The 19,935-nt window shown below is 38.2% G+C and overlaps 1 protein-coding gene across 3 annotated transcripts; it reads right to left on the reverse strand.

Moving 5' to 3' along the window:
- Positions 1-6,557: 6,557 nt before the first annotated feature.
- Positions 6,558-19,408, reverse strand: ZNF639 (zinc finger protein 639). 3 transcript variants are annotated; one of them, XM_037136915.2, is made up of 6 exons: positions 19,327-19,408; positions 15,435-15,507; positions 12,382-12,450; positions 11,282-11,392; positions 8,834-8,968; positions 6,558-8,695 (listed from the first exon to the last, which is right to left on the reverse strand). In XM_037136915.2, the coding sequence occupies exons 3-6, from the start codon at positions 12,437-12,439 to the stop codon at positions 7,542-7,544; spliced, it is 1,458 nt and encodes a 485-aa protein (XP_036992810.1). In that variant the 5' UTR covers positions 12,440-12,450; positions 15,435-15,507; positions 19,327-19,408; the 3' UTR covers positions 6,558-7,541. The 3 variants fall into 3 exon arrangements, with proteins under 3 accessions (XP_036992810.1, XP_036992809.1, XP_053514019.1); XM_037136914.2 differs by lacking the exon at positions 19,327-19,408 and adding an exon at positions 19,097-19,167; XM_053658044.1 differs by lacking the exon at positions 19,327-19,408 and adding an exon at positions 17,769-17,956.
- Positions 19,409-19,935: the final 527 nt, after the last annotated feature.

Genomic DNA, 19,935 nt, shown 5'->3' on the forward strand with positions numbered 1-19,935 from the left:
ATAGAAATTCTTGAGCAGGCAACCTTATATTGCCATGCATGGCAGCATTTGTTTTTAGGGAAACCTCAGTTCTGCTCTCAAAGCCTTTTAACTGGATTTAAGCCCACCTATGTTAGGCAATATAATCTCCTTTACATAAAGGTGAACTAATTGTTCATCACAAATGCTTTCCCAGCAACACCTAAATTAGGGTTTGGTTGAATAACTGGGTACCATAGGCTCTCCAAGTTGTCATATAAAACTGTTGTCTCATTGTTATGAGCTATTTGGCAAAATGATTCAAAATTTATAGTATGAAGGCCTTTTGACCCAGCAGTCCTAGGAAGAGTCAAACGTGTGAACAAACACTTGGCTATAAATATATAATAAAACATAATGTTATAAGATGCAAATAAATATATAATAAAAATGAAAAATTGGAAATAATCCAAGTATTCCTCTATAGGAGATGGATTAAATAAATAATACATGCACAAAATGGAATATGTTATAGTCATTAAAGTTTGTTTTTAAAAATTCTTGACATACAGAAATGTTAATATACTGTGTTGCCACAGTATACTCATATGTTTTATTAAGAATTGAAAAAATAAACTATTATATATTTTTTCATTATAGAAAAATACAGGCACAATGCAGAAAATGTGAAAATAGAGGTACAAAGAAAACAAATACATATGTCATATCAGCATCCAGAAATAAAATCTATGTGTTACATATGGTTTACAAAAACATCCAGCCATTTAATATGAAACAGACACATTTATTGGAGAAGATGAGATACAAGAAACACTGTGCATAGGACAGTGACACCGCAGTGCCCTTCAAAGTAGGCACCTTGGGACCTCGCACAGTTCTCCCAATTGCCATTAGCTGTCCCATCATATTTTCTGGAACCTCATTGATGGTCTGAAATCTTCTCCCTTTCAAAGGTGATTTTATTTTGGGGAAAAGCCAAAAGTCACAGGGCATCAAATATGGGCTGTAAGGGGTTTAAGTCACTTGGGCGATTCAATATTTCACAAAAAAACTCTGCATGAGTTGTGATGCATGAGTGGGTATGTTGTCCACAATGAAAGTGCCAATCGCCAGTTGCCCACAGCTGCAGCCTTCTGAGTCATTCAAATAGTTTCCATGCAAGAATGTTTAAGCTTAACACAAAATTTCATGCAGATTCATTGCTCTACTCATTCAGTCATTTTGAATGTGACGGCCACACAGTATAGTATCTACCACCCCCACTGACTAGTACAGTAAAATCGTCATTGTTCACACATGCACATTCCAATCCACTCTCCCTGGCTGCCTGTTTACATGTATGCCATGCAAATAGTTCTTGGTATATTAACAATGGCTAGACTTTCCAACAGATTTGTATGTGTTCAAGAAATATATATTGAAGAAGAAACATTTAATGGAGAAGCATGAACTTTAAAGCTGAAGACCTCATTTGAAATCTAGGTTATGCCACTTAATAACAGTGGTAAACCCTTAACTACTCAATTTTGAGTAGAGGAAAGATTTAACATTGTAAAGATGTCAATTCCCTCTAAAATTACCTAAAATTTTAATGTAATTGCAACAAGACTTTAGATGGCATTGGAAATATTTCTAAATTAACACGGAACAAAAATTCAATAGCTAAAATGGTTCTCAAAAGAGCAGAGAGAATAAATTCACACTACCTGATAAAGATACAATGCAAAGCCATAATAGTTAAAGCATACCATTATTGCCAAAGCATGTGATACAGTTGAGGGAGCAAACAGATAAGTGTAATGAGTACAGATACAGACCCAAATGCCATTTATGTCCATGGAAAGTTGATATATGATAAAATTGGTATCTTGAATCACTGGCAGAAGATGTATTATTTAACAAACAGTACTGGGGGAAGTGGCTCACTTGAATGAATAAAAATGAAACAAGAGAGCTTCTGGGTGGTGAATGCACCCATGTACTAGGAGGTGATGTGCCCTGAATCCATGGGAAAGAAGGTCCTGCACTTTCCAGACTTTTCCCTGTGTATCTCTTCATGTGGCTCTTCATTTGTATACTTTATAATAACTTTTATAATAAACCAGTAATAACAACAATAAAGAAACGTGAACCATACCTACACACAAAGAAAACCAGACCTAAACATGAAAGGTACAACCAGAACATCATTAGGAGAAAATGTAGAAGAGTTTTGGGACGTTGGGGTTAGAGAGGATTCTGTAAATAAGATGCAGGAAGGACAACCTATAAAGGGAAATGTGATGGATCTGTCTGCATTAAATTCAAAGATTTTTGTTCAACACAAGATGGCAGTAACAGGTGACAATCTGGGAACCTATTTTTTGCAGTGTGTATAGTCAACAAAAGACCAGTAGTTACAATTTGTAAATTATTTCTGAAAATTAACCAGAAAACCCCAAAGAAAAGTAAAAATGCATATGGAGAGGCAGTTCACAAAATAAGAAACCAAAATAATTCATAAGCAATTAAGATATTTTCAATCTTGTTAGTAATTAGATAATGCAAATTTAAACAATAATTACATACTACTTTAGCCCATCAGATTTGCAGAAAATTAAAAAGCTGTATATTAATTGTTGATAAGGATATAGCAAAATATGAGGAGCTCGCGGGAGTATAAACTTTAGGTGTTCTGGATAATATTTTGGAAGTATTTAATCACAAGTATACAAAAATATATATCCCCCTCCCATCACAGAAAAACAACCCAAAATCAAAATCACCTCTACACACACAAGAATATTTACAGGAACATTGTGCATAAAGCAAATGCTTAGAAACATAGAGGGCACTCAGTCTGACATTTAATTGAACTGAAGTTTAAAGGTGACAGAAGCTTTCTGCCTTATATGGTAAATCTCTTTGAGGACAAGAACCAGTTTACTTATCCTTGTATACCTGAGCACATGGCTTGATCGTAGACAGTCTGTAGCTGTTAAATTGAACTAGTGAAATGGAAGTTTTAGGGAGTTGCAGAGTCCATGGACTATTTAAGAAAAATGTAGTAACATCGCATATATAGTCCACGGTTACAGTCACACAATTTATAGTTAGCGAACACGTGTTAGAAATCAATAGCATGTGCTTTCATCCAATATTCTCTAATATGTCATTTTCTCTTTTTAGGTTTCTGGTATGACAGTCCATGGAAGAAATAGGGCACATTTGAACTTTTTCTAAAGGTGATTCTTTGAAAAGTGGTGGGGAGTTAAAATTTCTGTTTATCCTGGCTTTAAAAGTGTGATGTTAGGAAATTATTTTTCTAAGCTATTAACAAGTTTAAAGAGAATTTTGTATCCTCAAATTTCAGTCATTCATGTATCAGCTATCTAATTTATTCCATGTCCACATATCACTATTTTTAATTTTTCTTTCAATATATTTGCTTTTTTGTTAAAAAGTTAGTTTTGTACTTCATAAAAATATTGTGGTTAAGTTTTACAACATATACTTTACACCCATGAAAATAAAACTATGTACCATATAAAATTATTTTTATAGTTATGTACTTTATGAGTTTGTATTAGATGAACTCTGAGTTCCCTCCCAGATGTCATTCTAGGTTAGTTTCTTTCCTCCAGCACTTCAGCGGTTCACTAAAAAATGTTAAATCAGTGCCATAACAAAGTTAACTATACAATTGTAACCAAAAAAAATTATTTCATAAGATCTGTGTCATGATATTCTATTTAAATAAAAACAGACACATTAAATTCACCACAAACTGCTATTAGACAGGAATACATAAAATATTTATAGGATATTAAAAGCAAGTGATATGGTATATGGTGTGAAGAGGGTAACTTATTTTAACAGTTTGAAGAATAGGCAGAAGGAAGAATTCTTCCCATAATAGTGCTTTTTAGGCATTAACATTTCATTAAATACTAATCATGGTAGTTTGACAACTATATCAAACTAGTTGCAAAAGGTAGTAACTCTGACAAAACGAAGTTAAGGTTAATGGTAAAGTGCCAAGAATTAAGTAATTCAATTCCTTGTAAATCAGATTTAACAATTAGGAAATGTTAACCTGTTGAAAAGCTTATGTACAATAAGGTCTGTCCAGAGAAAGTTGAGCCATTGTTAATATAAGGAGAATGGTTTATGCAACATTGATGTAACCTGGCAGCCAAGGAGAGTGGACTGGAATGCAAATGTGTGAACAATGACAACTTCACTGTACTAGTCAAAGGGGGCGGTAGACACCCTGAGTAAGCATGTGTACTGTGTGGCTGCTGCCACTGAGTAGAGCAATGAATGTGCATGAAATTTTGCATTGTTTGAACATTCCTCTGCAGAAATATTTTGGATGATTCAGGGTTTTGGTGACAATGCAATGACTTAAGCACAAATAAAATTGTGGCACAAATGCTTCAAAGATAGTCAAGAATCTGTTTAAAGCAATCACGTGTTCTGGAAGGCCTGATACAAGCAGAACACCTGAGAATGTTGAACGTGTTAAGGGCTGCGATCAACAGATTGAAGCACTGTGTGAGGTCCCAAGGCTCCTACTTTGAAGGAGACGAAGGCATCATTGTTCTACATACAATGTTCCTTGTATCTTGCATCTTCTTCAGTAAAAGTCTCTATTTTTCATGTTATGTGGCTGGATACTTCCTGGACAGAAAAAAATACCACACTGCCGAGAACTTAGCACCCACCTAACAACTCACTACAGGCCCAGTGAAATTGAGGAACCGGTTAATATGCGATGACATACGTTGAGAGAAATAAAAAAAAGGTGATTCAAAATGGTAAAATGGGCAAATTTACAGAGATGCTTTTGAGTAGTGCACAATCACTTTGAAATTTTGGTGTATGGAGGTAATATTTTGGAATTTCCTACTCTTTGCAAGGTTAAGATAAAAACAGCAAGGAAAGAAAATGACCCATCGCTAATGTTCACTGCCAAGAATTCTACTGTAATACTAATAAACATCACTGTTATATTCTCGCATACCTGAATTGTGGTTCAAGTCAAGAGTACAGCGGAATTGCCTCTCTTTGAAGAAGACCTCAAAATAGAAAGATTTCCTTTAAGGTAGGTAAATTTTTCCAAAGAAGTTCCTTAAGCTAAAAATATAGACCAGTTACCTCAGTAATTTCTAGTCAGTCACAGACTTATTTGAAAGCTGAATCAAAGCCAAAACTTTTTGTAGGGACGAGCAGTTAGTGGGATGTTACTTCAAGCTGCATTCATCAAAATCATAAAATTATGTTTCTAAAACTTGAACTTTTCATTTTCATCACTCTCTTTAATTTGATTACTAATACCTACCAAATGTAAAGCAATAAAGGATAGAATTTTAAACAACCATCAAGGCATTACTTATTTAAGGTTTGTTTTCTCAAATTCCTGGCTGCACATGTATCAGAAATGTGTAAAAACAGAATTACCAAGAAGGTAGCTGAATGAATGCCTAGGTTAAGTGGTTATGAAAAATACCCCAAGGACAAAGCTTAGGTTTTTTTATGTAACAGAGTGTAATGGAACATTACTTGACTGGATGCCAAATAATTGGATTCACTCCTATCTGCTATAATGGTTTTGTGACCTTGCCTGATTAGCAACCTAACTTTCTACAAAAAACTTGGGAAACTAGAGGGTGTAGATGAGATGGTTTCTCAAGTTTCTTTCTAATTTAAACAATCATAATTTCAAGTCTTCTCAGAAACACGGGACCAGACAGCCCCAGCTGGAAAGTTAGTCAGATGTAATGGCAGGTTCTGGGAATACTGGTGAGCACACATGACAAAATAGTAAAGGTGCAAATGGTTAGTTTTGAAAGTATTTTTTTTTGCTGCCAACTTTCTCAAAATAGACTAAATTCCCATGGTTTTTGAAGTGAGAAAAATCATAGGTCTTAAATTGTTTTCTTCAACTGTATCAATACCCCTGAACAATATTGTTAGCTGCAGTTTATTAAATGTGAAGCCAGTAATAAACAAAATCCTATCTTCTTGATACTGCTTTTTAAGAAGCAGCTTTTGAATTGCGATGTTTGTGTCTCTCCCTCCTTCCTCCCAATTCATGTTGAAGTCCTTGGCCCCAGTACCTCAAAATATGACCTAATTTGGGGATATGGTCTTTACCAAGTGAAAATGATGTCCTTAGGGTAAGCCCTAATCTAAGTTGACCAATGTTCTCTTAAAAAGGAGAAATTTGGAGACAGACTTACATACAGGGGGAATACCCTCTGAACATGAAGACAGCTACCTACAAGCCAAGGAGGGAGGCTCAAAATAGATCCTTTCCTCACAGCGCTAAGAAGGAACAAACTATACCAACTTTTTGATATTGAACTTCTAGCCTCTATAACTGTGAGACAATAAATTCCTGTTGTTTAAGCCACTCAGCTTATGGTAACTTTATGTCAACCACAGGAAACTAATATAGGAGCTGCGACTATTCACCACTACCAAAAGTAATTTGTACATTATTATGCCAGCAATATCTTATCTCCTAGATCTTCCTATTCTATATTAACACTTCAGTAGGTTTTCTCAATCAATAAATAATTCTTCTTTAAGATTTTATTTATTTATTTATTTATTTATTTGAGAGAGGAGAAGGGAGGAGAAAGAGAGGAAAAAAGATTAATGTACAAGAGAAATATTAATCGGTTGCCTCTCACACACCCCCAACTGTGGACCTGGCCCACAACCCAGGCATGTGCCCCGAATGGGAATCAAACCTGCAATCTTACAGTTCACAGGCCAGTGCTCAACCCGCTAAGCCACACCAGCCAGGGATAAGTCAATAAATAATTTGACATTAGAAGTTTGGACATGCATGACTTTGCAGCTGCATAACTGAAAATGAAATGTGAACAGGTTAGGAGTTTTGAAATGTTATTTCTCCGTGTCTAATCTCTTACCGGTTCCTCTTCATGCTCACCTAAAATTATTTACCACATACACAAGGGCTAAAAATAAAAAGAATTTAAAAAAACTGCTGAGAAAACTGGATCTTTTCTTCCTACTATGACACTGGCCTTCTGGTGTTATTAAAAGAATCACTTAGATGGAGAGTCTTGGGGATAATTACTGATGGAGAATGCAAAAGGGTCTGGGTTATTAATGGGCACAGCAGTAGATTTAACTATACATTATGTTGCATTTTAGTTTTGGTACTTCAGTACTTTAATGACTTCATACATGAAAAACCAAACTTGTCTTGGGTTTTAAAAAGTTAATAGCACCTATGGTTATAGAAGGGAAACTAGTCTAGTATTTTCAGTACATTTGTTTCTTATCCATTCATGAAATCAGAACACATGCACAGAATGATAGACACCAAGAGTGGTTAAAACTATGAACTACCATGCACTTAAAGTATCATATTTTGGATACAATCATATACTGAAAAATGTAGCAATGCCAAGAAAATTGGACAATTGAAAATCTAATGTATTAAAGGCAACTCTCATACTGTGTTTAAAATCATCCATCTTAACATCTTCAAAAAAGCTGTATTTATTATTTTACATTAACACTATGGAAGTCAAAAAGAATAATCAAGTTGTCTCATGGACTGGAATGTGACTTAATAATTCCCTTTCATTTCCAAACCTCATCAAGCAGTCACTACATTTATGAGGCAAGTCAGCCGAATGCTTGAAATCTAGATGAATTTTAAGATCTTCAATTTGTCCTGTTGAATATTCACAGTATTGACATAAATAAATTCCTTCAGATAAATGTGAATTTAAATGTTTGCAATATTCTAGCATACTTGAAAAGCCTTTGCCACAGTCATCACAAACATGAGGAAAAATTTTAGTATGTTCAATAGCAACATGCCTGTTAACATTTGTATGAAGTCTACTACGAAAACCACATACTTGACAGACAAAGAAGTTTTTACATTTGTCGAAGGTAATTTTGCTCAAGAGGCTGTACTGTCCATGCTCTCCATTGTTATACTTGTCACTTAACTCTATTAATTTACATGCATGTTCATTCACCACGTGGCTATGCAAGTCTTCTGGATCATTTGTTTCATGTTCACAGAACTGACACAAGTACTGTTCGTCACAGCTGTGCTCCTGGAAATGCAGGTAGAGCTCACTGCTTGAGGAGAACTGTACGTCGCACTGCTCGCACCAATAAAGGTGATCACTAAAATGGGTGTCTGCAATGTGCTGGCTGAGGTTCTCAAAAATGACTGTCTTGTAATCACAGTATTTACAGATGTAGGGATCCTCTTCATGCAGTTTGGCATGTTCGATCAGGAGCATGTTGGTAGAGAAACTTTCCTTACATACCCGACACACATTTGAATCAGTACGCTTATGCTTCAGAATCATATGCTGCTTTAAGTCAGAAAAATATTTGCTGTTGAACTCGCACAGCTCACATTTATAGAGACCACTGCTATTGGCTCTCAGTAAAGGCCATTTCTGCTGGGCAGTCACATTCAGAGCTTGGCTCTTGTCAAGTGTTTTGCAAAGTTTAGCTGGTGGCTCTTCATCAGGTTGGTCTTGGAGACTCTCAGAGGAATTATTTTCTGTCTCAATATCATAATCTTCAGAAATTGCATGCACTTCTGCAGCAATTGGAACATCTTCAGCAGTGTGAACTTCTATAGGACTCTCCTCTTGAGTTTGTTGGTTGACTGATTCAGGTGAGTCACATTCCTCGTCACAAATTTCAACATCAGCAGATTTATCTGAAAAATAAAGCAAGCCTATTATTACTATTACTAAATAAGACCAGTTAAATAAATAACTTAGCAAAAAATACTTTATGCATTACTTCTTCATTGATCTATAAAAATATGCAAATGCTACTACTAAGTTTCCCAAACCTGTAGAGAAGGCAGTGTGGTCTAGAATTCTAAGTACGGGACTGGGAACCAGATAGTTCTGATTTCTGTTTCTGGCCTTGACTCCATCTGTAAATTTTGGCAAGTCATTTGATGTCTCTGTATCAGAATCGTCATCTATAAAGAGGAATTTAGAAAACACATTATTTATGTCAGAGCATTAAACACTAAGTATTATGACATAAAGCACCAAATATTTTAAGTATAATTCTGAGTTCCAACAGAAACTAAGGACTTAGATTTAGCCATGAGAAGATGTTACATATCTCTTGTGGCTAAATCTAAGCACACAGAAAATCTGTCTAAATAAGTGACTGTTTTTGCTTCCATGCCCCATTTGGACTAGAACACAGACTTTTTAATGTTACTTAGGAATTTTAAGTTTAAATTACTGAATTTGAATAAGCCTGTCCTGCCTCAGCCTAGCCCCAGTGTTTTAAAGCTAGCATGGCGAAACTGAATACAGGTCAGTAGAGAAAAATGGCTTCAATCTCATATTACTGTTGTTTTTAACAGACTTTATTTTCTAAAAGTTTTAAGATTTACTGAAAAAATTTTAGTATAGAGAATTCCCACATATTCTGCATGTTCTCCACTATGAACATCTTAGCTGCATGTAGTACATTTGTTACAATTAATCACCAATGCTAATAAGTTCTTATTTACTAAAGTCTGTACTTCATCCAGATTCTCTAAGTTTTTAGCTAATGTTCTTTTTCTGTTCCAGGATCCCATATGACATTTAGCTGTCAAGGCTCTCTAGGCTGTTACCTGTGGCAGTTTCTCAGACTTCCCTTGTTTCTGATGCCTCTGACAATTTTGAAGAGGACAGATCAGGTATTTTGTAAGATGTCCCACTATCAAAATTTACCTGTTGTTTTTGCATAATTCAACTGGGACTATGGGTTACTGGAACCATACCAGAGAGACAAACTGCCATTTTTATCACATTTTATCAATGGTACAAATGATTAACATGATTACTGTTGATGTTGACCTTGATCGCCTTGTTGAGGCAGTATTTGTCAGGTTTCTCCTCTGAAGGCCACTCTTTTACTTTCCATACTCTGTGCTTCGGAAGATGGTCACAGTCCACACTTTCCATACTCTGTGCTTTGGAAGATGTCCACCAAGGAGGTGGACATATATTCCACCTCCTTGAGGGAGGAGGATCTACATCAATAATCTGGAGTTCTTTTGTACAAAAGATTTGTTTCTTCTCATTTATTTATTCGATCACTTATTTATATCAGTATGGACTCATGGCTATTTATTTTATACTTTGAGTTATAACTCATTTTTTCCCCTCATATTGTTTTAGCTTTGACTACTAGAAATTTTTTTATTTATTAATTTGAAAGAGAGAGAAACATTGATTTGCCATTCCAATTATTTACACATTCAATGGTTGATGCCTGCATGTGTCCTAACCAGGAATCAAACTGGCAACCTTGACATAGTGGGACTGTTGTCCCAAACACTCTAACCAACTGAGCTACCCGGCCAGGCTACTGGGAGCTCTTTTAATTGGCTCTTAGGCTCCTTTGGCATGTAATGTGTGGGCATATGTATATGAGTTTTGAGTATTTCCTGATTTTCTAGAACCATAAGATATTTCAGGCTCATCTTGTGTATTTCCTTTCCCAGAACTAGAATCAGCCATTTCTCTGACAAGCCCTAGTTCTTTTCATTGGAGGAAGAAACCTTGGTTTCTTGGTATTAGAAACCAAGATCTAGGCACCAGACGTGCTCGCTGCTGCTGGGGTGTCACCTTTTTATGCCTTCTCAGCTAATGGAACAAAAAATGTTTGTGTACAGTGCCATATACATATAGATACATCTATAAAAATTTCTTCATGTAACATCTGTGTCTCTAATAAGCCAAACATGAATTCATACTGATATCTCTGACTCTACATGATTTTCAATAATTTATGTCTATATGTCTGTAACATGAGCTCAAGGGAACTAGAATTTTGACAGTTGCCGAGGAAGGAGAAAACAATCACAGTTGTTATCATTCACCCAATGCTCTAGAAAATAGAAGTCAACAGAATGGAGAAAGACCAAATCCTTCACCCTCTGTTCTTTCTTTCATTAGCCCTCCAGACCAAAATGTATAGCTGAGTGGAAAAACTACGTATAACACTATTTTTTACCTTTTACCATAAGTACTCTAAATTCTGGGTCACTACTGCTTTGCCATCCATTCTTAGCCAACTAAAATAGATTTAGGCAAATGTGTTTTTTATTTATATATCTCAAATAATGTTAAAAATAAAAATTCACTTATTACAAAAAAATTCTTGTTTTCTTAATTTAAACAAAATTAAATACACATTTTGAAATCATAACTCACCCTCATTTCCAAATAATCAAGAAATAATCATAAAATTTAAAGAAAAAAATTTTGGAAAATATCAGATATACCTTTGTTGTCAAAATATTTTAAGTCTGGTTGTCTCATAGAACAGACACTATAACAATGATCAGAAAAAATTCCATTGAATCCATCTGCAATTCTGCTTATTCCAGAGGAATCTGAACATAAAACAAAATTTAAAAAATTTCAGAGTAACACACATACATTTAATGATGGCCATCCTTTTATACAACATATATAAATTTTTATAATATCTGTATTAAAGTAACAGTTCTCTCAAATCTGATAGCTTTTGTACTTCAGACCTGATATTAATATTGAGCTTTATAAGAACCACAATATATGATATAAAATATACTATGAAGCACACAAAGATACATTTGTTTTACTGTCAGAATCTCACAAAATAAAAATATGCAATAAATATGTTAAGTACAAAATATACTGACTACCAAGATGTTCTGTAGTGTATAGAAAGCATGATGCATAGGAAAAATGGTCTGAGGACAAGTTAGGGAATCTGAATATAGTCATTTCAAGTCTTACTGGGGCCGGGGGCAGAAAATGTAAGCAGTAAAACAGAATTTCCTCAGATATGAAGAATGCGTAGGCTAGGTGGGCTGACAAGTATGCCTGAGACTGTCCCAAGTACATGTATGTGAAACATGTTACAGATGGCCACAAAAACCTCTTCTTAATACTGCCAAGAGAGTAGAGCTAACCTCAACCAAAGAATATAAAATTATACAATCAAAATGAAAGTTCACACTTCTGAATATATAGGATAAAGATGTTTTTCCCAATGATGCAAAATATCTTCCAACAAGTTTTGTTGTACCTTAAGCACAAGCTTGTGAAACCCATAGGCAAATCTCAGTCATGTGGTATAAGTATCCACTCTTGGATATTTAATTTTAAGTATCAATAAACCCTGAAGTTGTGAAGATTAACTAATGTCTATAAGTTCTGATCAATGCCTAGCACATGGTAGACAACGAGTTATACTCAGAAAATTTATTTAAAATTTTCTCTTACCTAAAAATTGACCCAGATATCAAACTCTTACCTGATCATTTATGAGAAAATAGACTGGAATACAACTGCATGGAAATTAATCCATGGCCCAACTTTAAAACAATTCACTGACCTGAGTAACGAGAAGGGTGTAAAGTTTTCCTTTTCCTTTTTTTAGGATATTCATTCATATCTTTTCAATCTAAAAAGAAAATGAGAAAAATTTAACAAATGTCACAAATAACTATTGTTAATATTGTTATAAAAATTCCTCTAACCAAAGAATTTATCGGCAATAAAAAATGTGTGTGCCACCTGAAAATCTACTTCATAGGAGAATGTTAAAAAATGCCTATCTATATTTTGAATTTACTTTTATAATCAAGTTTCAAGGCAGAAAACAAATTTCTGGTTTTTTTCCTTTAAAAAAAATTTAAATTATATTTTACTGATTTAACAGCATTATTACAGCTGTCCTGATTTTTCCCCCTGCATCCTCCTCCACCCAGCAACAACCACTTCCTCCGGCAATACCCTCACCATTGTTCATATCCATGGATCACACATATAAGTTCCTTGGCAACTCTATTTCCCATGATGTTCTTTACGTCCCCACGGCTATTCTGTTTAACTACCTATTTGTACTTCTTAATCCCTTCACCTCTTCACTCATTCTTTTCCTCCCCACTCCCATCTGGCAAACTTCCAGTAAGTAACTTCTTTTCTCTTGCTTTTAAGAGCCTCTCTTTATCTTTAACCTTTGGCCTTTTAATAATGATGTGTCTTGGAGTGGGCCTCTTTGCCTCCATTATAATTGGGACTCTGTGCTTCCTGGACTTACATGTCTATTTCCTCCACCAAATTAGGAAAGTTTTTTACTATTTTGTTCAGGTAGATTTCCAATTTCTTGCTTTCCCTACTCTTTCTGGCACCCCCATGAGGTAAATGTTGAACTTCTTAAAGTATCCCAGAGGCTGTCTATATGATTCTCATTTTTTGGACTCTTTTCTTCTTTTTGTTCTGCATGGTTGATTTGTGCTTATGTTCCAAATCATTGATTTGATTCTTGGCTTCATTCATTCTAACGTTTCCGTATAAATTTTTATTTCAATTAGTGTATCCTTCGTTTTTTATGCTGCTGAGGTCCTCATTAAATTCCTTGAGTATCCTTACATCCTTATAACCAGTGTTTTTAACTCTGCATCTGATAGATTACTTATCTCCATTTCATTTAGATCTTTTTCAGTTTTGATCTGTCCTTTCATTTGGGCCATGTTTCCCTGCCTCCTCATTTTGGCAGCCTCCCTGTGTTTGTTTCTATGTATTTGGCAGAGCTGCTTTGACTCTGTGTCTTGGTAGTGTGACCTAATGTAGTAGGTATCCTACAGAGTCCAGTGGCACAGCCTCCCCTATCACCCAAGCAGGGTACTCAAGGTGAGCCCTTCGTGTAGGTTGAGCACACCCTCCTCTTGTAGTTGAGCCTTGGTTGCTGTTGGCAGATCAATGGGAGAGATTTACCCAGACCAGTCTGCTGCAAGGACTGCCTGTGACTGCTGACCAGCAACCTCCACCCTCTGTGGAGGATCAGCTGTGCAGTGGCAGGGTGGTGGTGTTCCAACGTGGTCTGCAGCTGTCCACTGGGTGCACTGGCCCTGTAGTTTCCCGGGTGGTGCAGGCTAAGTTCAGCTCCCACCTGTGTTTTGCCCAGAGCACCCCCTGTCTGAGCTATAAAGCAATCTGAAATGGCTGCTACTTGCCTGGGCTTGAGATTCCCAGGTGAAGCCAAGCTGTGACTCTAATCTGGCTGCCACCAGGCCTCACTGAAGCCAGCTGTTGCCTATCTGATAGGAGTAGGATCCAAAACCAGCCATTCTTATGGAAAAGCAGCTTGGGTGGGCCCATAAGTTGGGTGGGTTAGACCCTCTGTGGATCTCCAAGGTGGGACACACAGTGTTAGCTAGGTTGATGGAATCTCAGATATGGCACCAGCCTACGAGCTCTGTGGGGGTAGGGCTCAGCAAAAGGACAATGGCTTCTGCTTGCCCTGATGCCAAATACTTCGGTATCTCTCTGTATACCACTGGTGCCTTTCAAACTGCCACGCCCATGCTGAAGCTCAGAGGGCATGAGTAGGTGAGTCTGCGTGTGGGTTCCCCAAGAGTAACTGCTTAGGGCTCCAGCAGCCTCCTCCACAGACTCAACCTTTACTGGTTTTTCACAGCCAGAAGTTGTACGGACTTATTTCATGGCACTGGAATCCTAGGCTGAGAGGCCTGGTATGTGCCTAGGACTCCTCACTCCTGAGATATCCCTCCTGAATTTTTATCCACATGGGTGTGGGGCCAGCCTGTTCTGTACCTGTGCCCCTCCTACCAGTCTGGATGGATGTGGTTTCTTCAATTCTGTAGTTGTCAGATTTCCATTCAGCTTGATATCATAGTTGTCAGACTTGCAATTCAACTCGATTTCTGATGTTCCTGAGTAATGGTTGTTGTCCATTTTAGCTGTGATTTTCATGTGGTTGTGCAAAGAGGCACGCCATGTTTGCCTACATCACCATCTTGACCAGAAGCCCGTTTTTTTTCTTATTGAGTTTGAGAACCCTTTTGCAACTATTGATATAATTGTGAAAACTGGAAAATTACAATAAACCCTATGCTTAAATTATTTTTTCATAAATAATAAACTGTCCCTATGGCACCATATCTTTTTTCTTTTTTTTAAGATTTTATTTATTTATTTTTAAAGAGGGAAAGGGAAGGAGAAAGAGAGAGCAAGAAATATCAGTGTGTGGTTGCCTCTCACAGGGCCCCCACTTGGGACCTGCCCTGCAACCTAGGCATGTGCCCTAACTGGGAATCGAACCGGCAACCCTTTGGTTTGCAGTCTACGCTCAATCCACTTACAATTGGGAAAGTTTTGATACAGTTTTTAAGCAAAAGGTAAATATACTCCCTTAGAAAATACATTTTCACAAGTCTTTATTGATTCCCCGGCTTTGAGGAAAAGTACTCATCACACACAAGTTTAAAATATAATTTCCAAGAAAAAAAATGCCGTTCTTACTTAGTGGTCACTTTCAACATTCTACTGAGAACAAAACAGGTATGGCAACAACCGCTGTACGATTAAATTCTCATGGACTGTTACAAAACGGACTCGTTCATTTTACCACATTCCACTTACTTTGTATAACTCTTAATACAGAAGTGAGGAAAAGTGAATTACAGGAAAGTTTTCACAGACGGTAAAAAAATCCCTGTAGGAAAAACATGACAGAAGTCAAATGCAGTTCATTTCTGAGACTCGAGAACTCAATGATTCCAAGATCTTTAGTCAACTGGGAAGTTATACAGAGTTAAAGTACACTGTTTTTTTTTAATATACTGTATTAAGTACTCAAAAACCATATGTGTTGATAAATATGTGAGTATACACAAATATGTCGTATTTCGTTGAATTCCTTTACCTTCTAAAGCTATATCTTAACTCCAACAGGAACATAATTCTGCATTAATTTATTTAGCCATAATGAAAGCAAAACCAAATCACAGACCTTTTACCTATTTAAGCCCTTACAGATTTACCAATAAAAGAATAATACCACCACTTACTGTAACGCCAATTGTGTACCAGACTGTGCCTTATCTTATTTAATCCTGTGATATGCAAACTCCACTCTACTCTCCTCAAAATCATTATTACTTATCCCTTGTTGTTTATGTAGCAACTGAGGCATAGTCAGTAATAAGTAGTAGGGTTGGGAGTTGAACAAAGATCTAATCATTTTTAAAGCCCAGCTTTTGGAAACAAATAGGGAGATAAAGTGATCATCCCAATTCAAGTACCATATTTTGCCATGTGTAATGCACACCCATGTTTTTGGCACAAACTTTCAGAAAAAAATCTTTCATTTTAATTTTTAAATTCAATCAATTATTTATTTATATCTAGAGACATGTTTTTTGTATTATAAAGGAATTTTAGCATTTATTTTTGAACATATTATGGTACAAAAAATTGTATGTAACATAATTACAAAACACAAGAACAGATATAAGGTATTCCGGGTACTACGCATGTATAATGTGCATCCTTATATTTCCCCTAAAAAATTTGGGCAAAAATGTGTGCCTTATACACGGCAAAATATGCTAATAGATTAGTGTCCAAATCATAATTAGCTCTTCCATTTCAGATTAGTGTTCTTTGAACTATAATAGTGGACAAGTATGGAAGGTCAGAAAAAGAGGTTTTCTCTACCAGTTTTATATGCTGCTTTTCTTACCAACAAAGTGACTGACATACATAGCAGGCATGTATGTGTGTCATCATTACATCATTACTAAGAGCACTTCATTTCTAGTGGTAAGGAACTGAGATGCACACATTATTTTTGCGGCTTCACTAAGTTCTGGGTATACTAGCACTATAGGTGATGTGAACACTTGGTAAAGACAGTGCTTTTTAGTTTACTAAGCACGATCCTAACTGTTATTTTATTTAATCTTCACAATCCTGTGAGGTACACAGAGGAGCTACTATCAAACCCACCCAATATTACTGATGAGGAAACAGACTCAGTAAAAGTCAAGTAAACTAAGTGGCAGAACCAGAGAAAAAAATGTATGTCTTCTGAGTCCTGATTTTTGAACTAACTGTGTAAATAAATTTTCACTGCTAATCTCTGCTGCCAGCAAGTTACATCTTGCTTCCAGTTCTTACTCAGCTACCATTTGGGAGGAGGGGAAGGGAATCACCCAAAGACACTGACAACCATGAGATACACAGAAATGATACCGATATATATAATGCCTCACCTAACAAAACAAAGAGCATTTCTTGAGTCTATCCCAATCGAGCGCATTTAAAAATTTTTTAAAGCTGTTTTATATCTTTGTAATAAACCAAAATTTCAAGACTTATTCCTAATACTTCTTTTGTATACTTCCAGAATTTATATAGCCAAAAGCTTTACACTTCGTGTTCTAAATGCTCTGCAGGTAACAGGGAGAATACCGAAAACTGGCAGCCTAGAATTTAAAGTAGCCTGTTTTTACTTCGTAATACTTTAAATTCTTTCTAACATGAAGAATAAGAATATAAAACCCAGCATGGCATTAACAAAAATTTTAAAAGATTTTATTTATTTATTTTTAGACAGAAGGGAAAGGAGGGAAAAAGAGAGAGAAAGAAATATCAATGTGTGGTTGCCTCTTGTATGCCCCCTACTGGGGATTTGGCAGGCAACCCAGGCATGTGCCCTGACTGGGAATCAAACCAGCGACCCTTTGGGTCACAGGCCAACACTCAATCCACTGAGCCACACCAGCCAGGGCAACTTGGCATTGAAATTAATGTTGCAACATGGTCTGGATTTAGACTGTCAGGGGAAAGAAATGCATCAGAAATACGTTTCACTTCTACTTAGGAGCTGAACAATATCCAAGCACAACCTTTCCTAACAGACGACCTTTCAGCAAGATGGTCAAACGTCCACTTAAGACTGAAGATGCTTACCATCCTTTATTTCAGCAAATGTTTTCATGTGCTTTTTGTATGCATAACTGCCCAGATGATGAAGTCTGGCTTTTACTTGGGGATGTCATACAGACATTTGCTTGCTAGTCCTCCTCAAATGTAGATTCTGAACCACATGTGACTTAATCCATGTGATTCAGAATCCCTCTTCCCCACCTAAAAGCAAACTACAGATGGAATACATGTCACTAGGGAAAAATTAGAAAAAGGGTTTATAAATCAATCAAATCACCTAGAATCTATTCATTCAGAAAAACCATTGGAGTGTACAGACTTCTAGATCTATTTTCTAAGGTACACATTTATTTACATTTTACTTTCACAAAAATGAGATCGTGCCACGACGAACATTAATTTTTAAAAAGCAACTTACAAAATACATATCAGCAGCTTTCCACCTCTTTTTTGACAATAAGTATGTATAGATACAAAACAGACTTTGCATAATAGACAGGCACCTAAATAAACCACCTTTTTTAAAGGCATTTCATGCAATGTAAATATCGTCTTCCTAATTGGTATAAAAATAAGACAAGCACTTACAATTAACAGCTACATTTTTATACTAAAGTTTTAAAACCACGTTCTTTCCCGCCTTCATTTAAAAATAAGTATATGTTTTCCAGATTTTAAAAGAATTTAAGCCCAAATACGTAGCAGGAGAGCTTGAATCAGAATCCACTTGTGTCCAACTTAGTGTCCATCTTTGCCTAAGTACAAATCTTTAGGTCTCTGCAAAGAGATAAACTGCCTCAAATTACTTGTGCCCCTCCGCTGTATGGGAAAAAACCAAAACCAAAACCAGAGTGTATAAGGGCCCTAAAGCGTGGCTCAGACTACTGGCTGGAGCCTTGAGCACCTGGACCCACGCCTGCCTGCGGCTACTGCTCGAGGTGCGAACACTGAGATACCCTGCCAAAGGGTCACTAAGCCGCCTGGCTGGGCCAGCGTGGCACAGTCGGGCATCCGGAGCCCGGACGCCGCAGGACATGCCCGTCCCCAGCCTCCTCCACCCTAGTACCACGCACAGCCGCACCTGGGCCTGACAACTAGCGGGAACTCACAAGCCCAGATACTAAAGGGCCATAAGGGAAAAAGCAGCAGGGGGCCGAGGGGAGCATGCATGGCTGCGTCTTCAAAAAGGGGTGAAAATGCCTTAGGGATGGGGGAGGGGACTGCAGCGTTTGGGTTTAAGGGACGCCATCCTGTCTTTCCTGCCCCTCTCCCCGTTGGAAGTTGCGCCCGAACCGACTCATCCCCGGCAGCAGCCCGGCGCCCCCGGCCGACCTGCCGGCCCTCACACTCACCAGTATCCCGGGCCCGCTGCACCAGCCCACGCGCAGCCTCAAGGAGGCAGGGGTGGCGGAGGCGCCCGAGTGCGGGCGGAGGGGCCGCGCGGGACCGCCCGCGGGCACTGGGAGGCTGGCGGTGGCGCTCTGGCTTTCTCCCTCCCCGCGCTCCGCTGGCCCCGGTCCCTCCGGTGCCCTGAACACCAGGCCAGCCAGGCCCCAGGCCCAGGCTCAGCGGCCGCACTCACCGCCTCGCTCCGCGCCTGCGCTGCGCACCTCGGGGGCCCGCCAGGAGAGCGGGGAGGTGACGAGGTGAGAAGGGGAGCAGGGGATCGGGTAGCTTGGCCCAGCAGCACACTGGGCCTGGGAGGGACCACCGGCCTCTAGCCCCGGGGGTGACCCGGCAGCCCGCGCCCCCTACCGGTACTTGTGCGCCACGGCAGGCCCCTCCTGCACTGGGCACTGCCCCTCCCTCGCCAAGCGGGTGATTCCACCCTAGAATGGCTCCGGGCGAGGCCGCTGAGGGAATTACCCTGTCGGTTACCCGCCTTTCCTCCTGCCGCTGAAAAAGTGGGAGAAGCGCTTCACACCAGCAGCCCCTTTCCCACCCTCCTCCTCCAGCGGACGAGCAAAATGCACGGATCAGGCCGGGCACATGGCATTTCAAACCCCTACGTGTTGTCCGCAGCCTGCCGGGACAACCAAAAGGGCAACACGCGTCACCGTTTTACTGACTTCGTCCAAGAACCACACGGGGCAGGGGTGCCGTCCACCGGGCAGGCGGGCGAAAACACTTGAAGCCCGTGAGTCCTTATAGAGCCTCAGCTGGAATCCTTGATTCCAGGAATCTTGGTGGA

Source organism: Artibeus jamaicensis, unplaced genomic scaffold (genome assembly GCF_021234435.1).
Source record: "Artibeus jamaicensis isolate MK-2021 breed Jamaican fruit bat unplaced genomic scaffold, CSHL_Jam_final scaffold_474, whole genome shotgun sequence".
NCBI classification, from domain to species: domain Eukaryota; kingdom Metazoa; phylum Chordata; class Mammalia; order Chiroptera; family Phyllostomidae; genus Artibeus; species Artibeus jamaicensis.

Excerpts from the sequence above, each read along its gene's own strand:
- ZNF639 (XM_037136915.2), bottom strand. The coding sequence starts at position 12,439 with ATGAATGAATATCCTAAAAAAAGGAAAAGGAAAACTTTACACCCTTCT. Across the intron at positions 11,393-12,381 it reads ACACCCTTCTCGTTACTCAG|ATTCCTCTGGAATAAGCAGA; the intron begins GTCAGTGAATTG and ends TTTTATGTTCAG. Across the intron at positions 8,696-8,833 it reads CCACACTGCCTTCTCTACAG|ATAAATCTGCTGATGTTGAA; the intron begins GTTTGGGAAACT and ends TTTATTTTTCAG.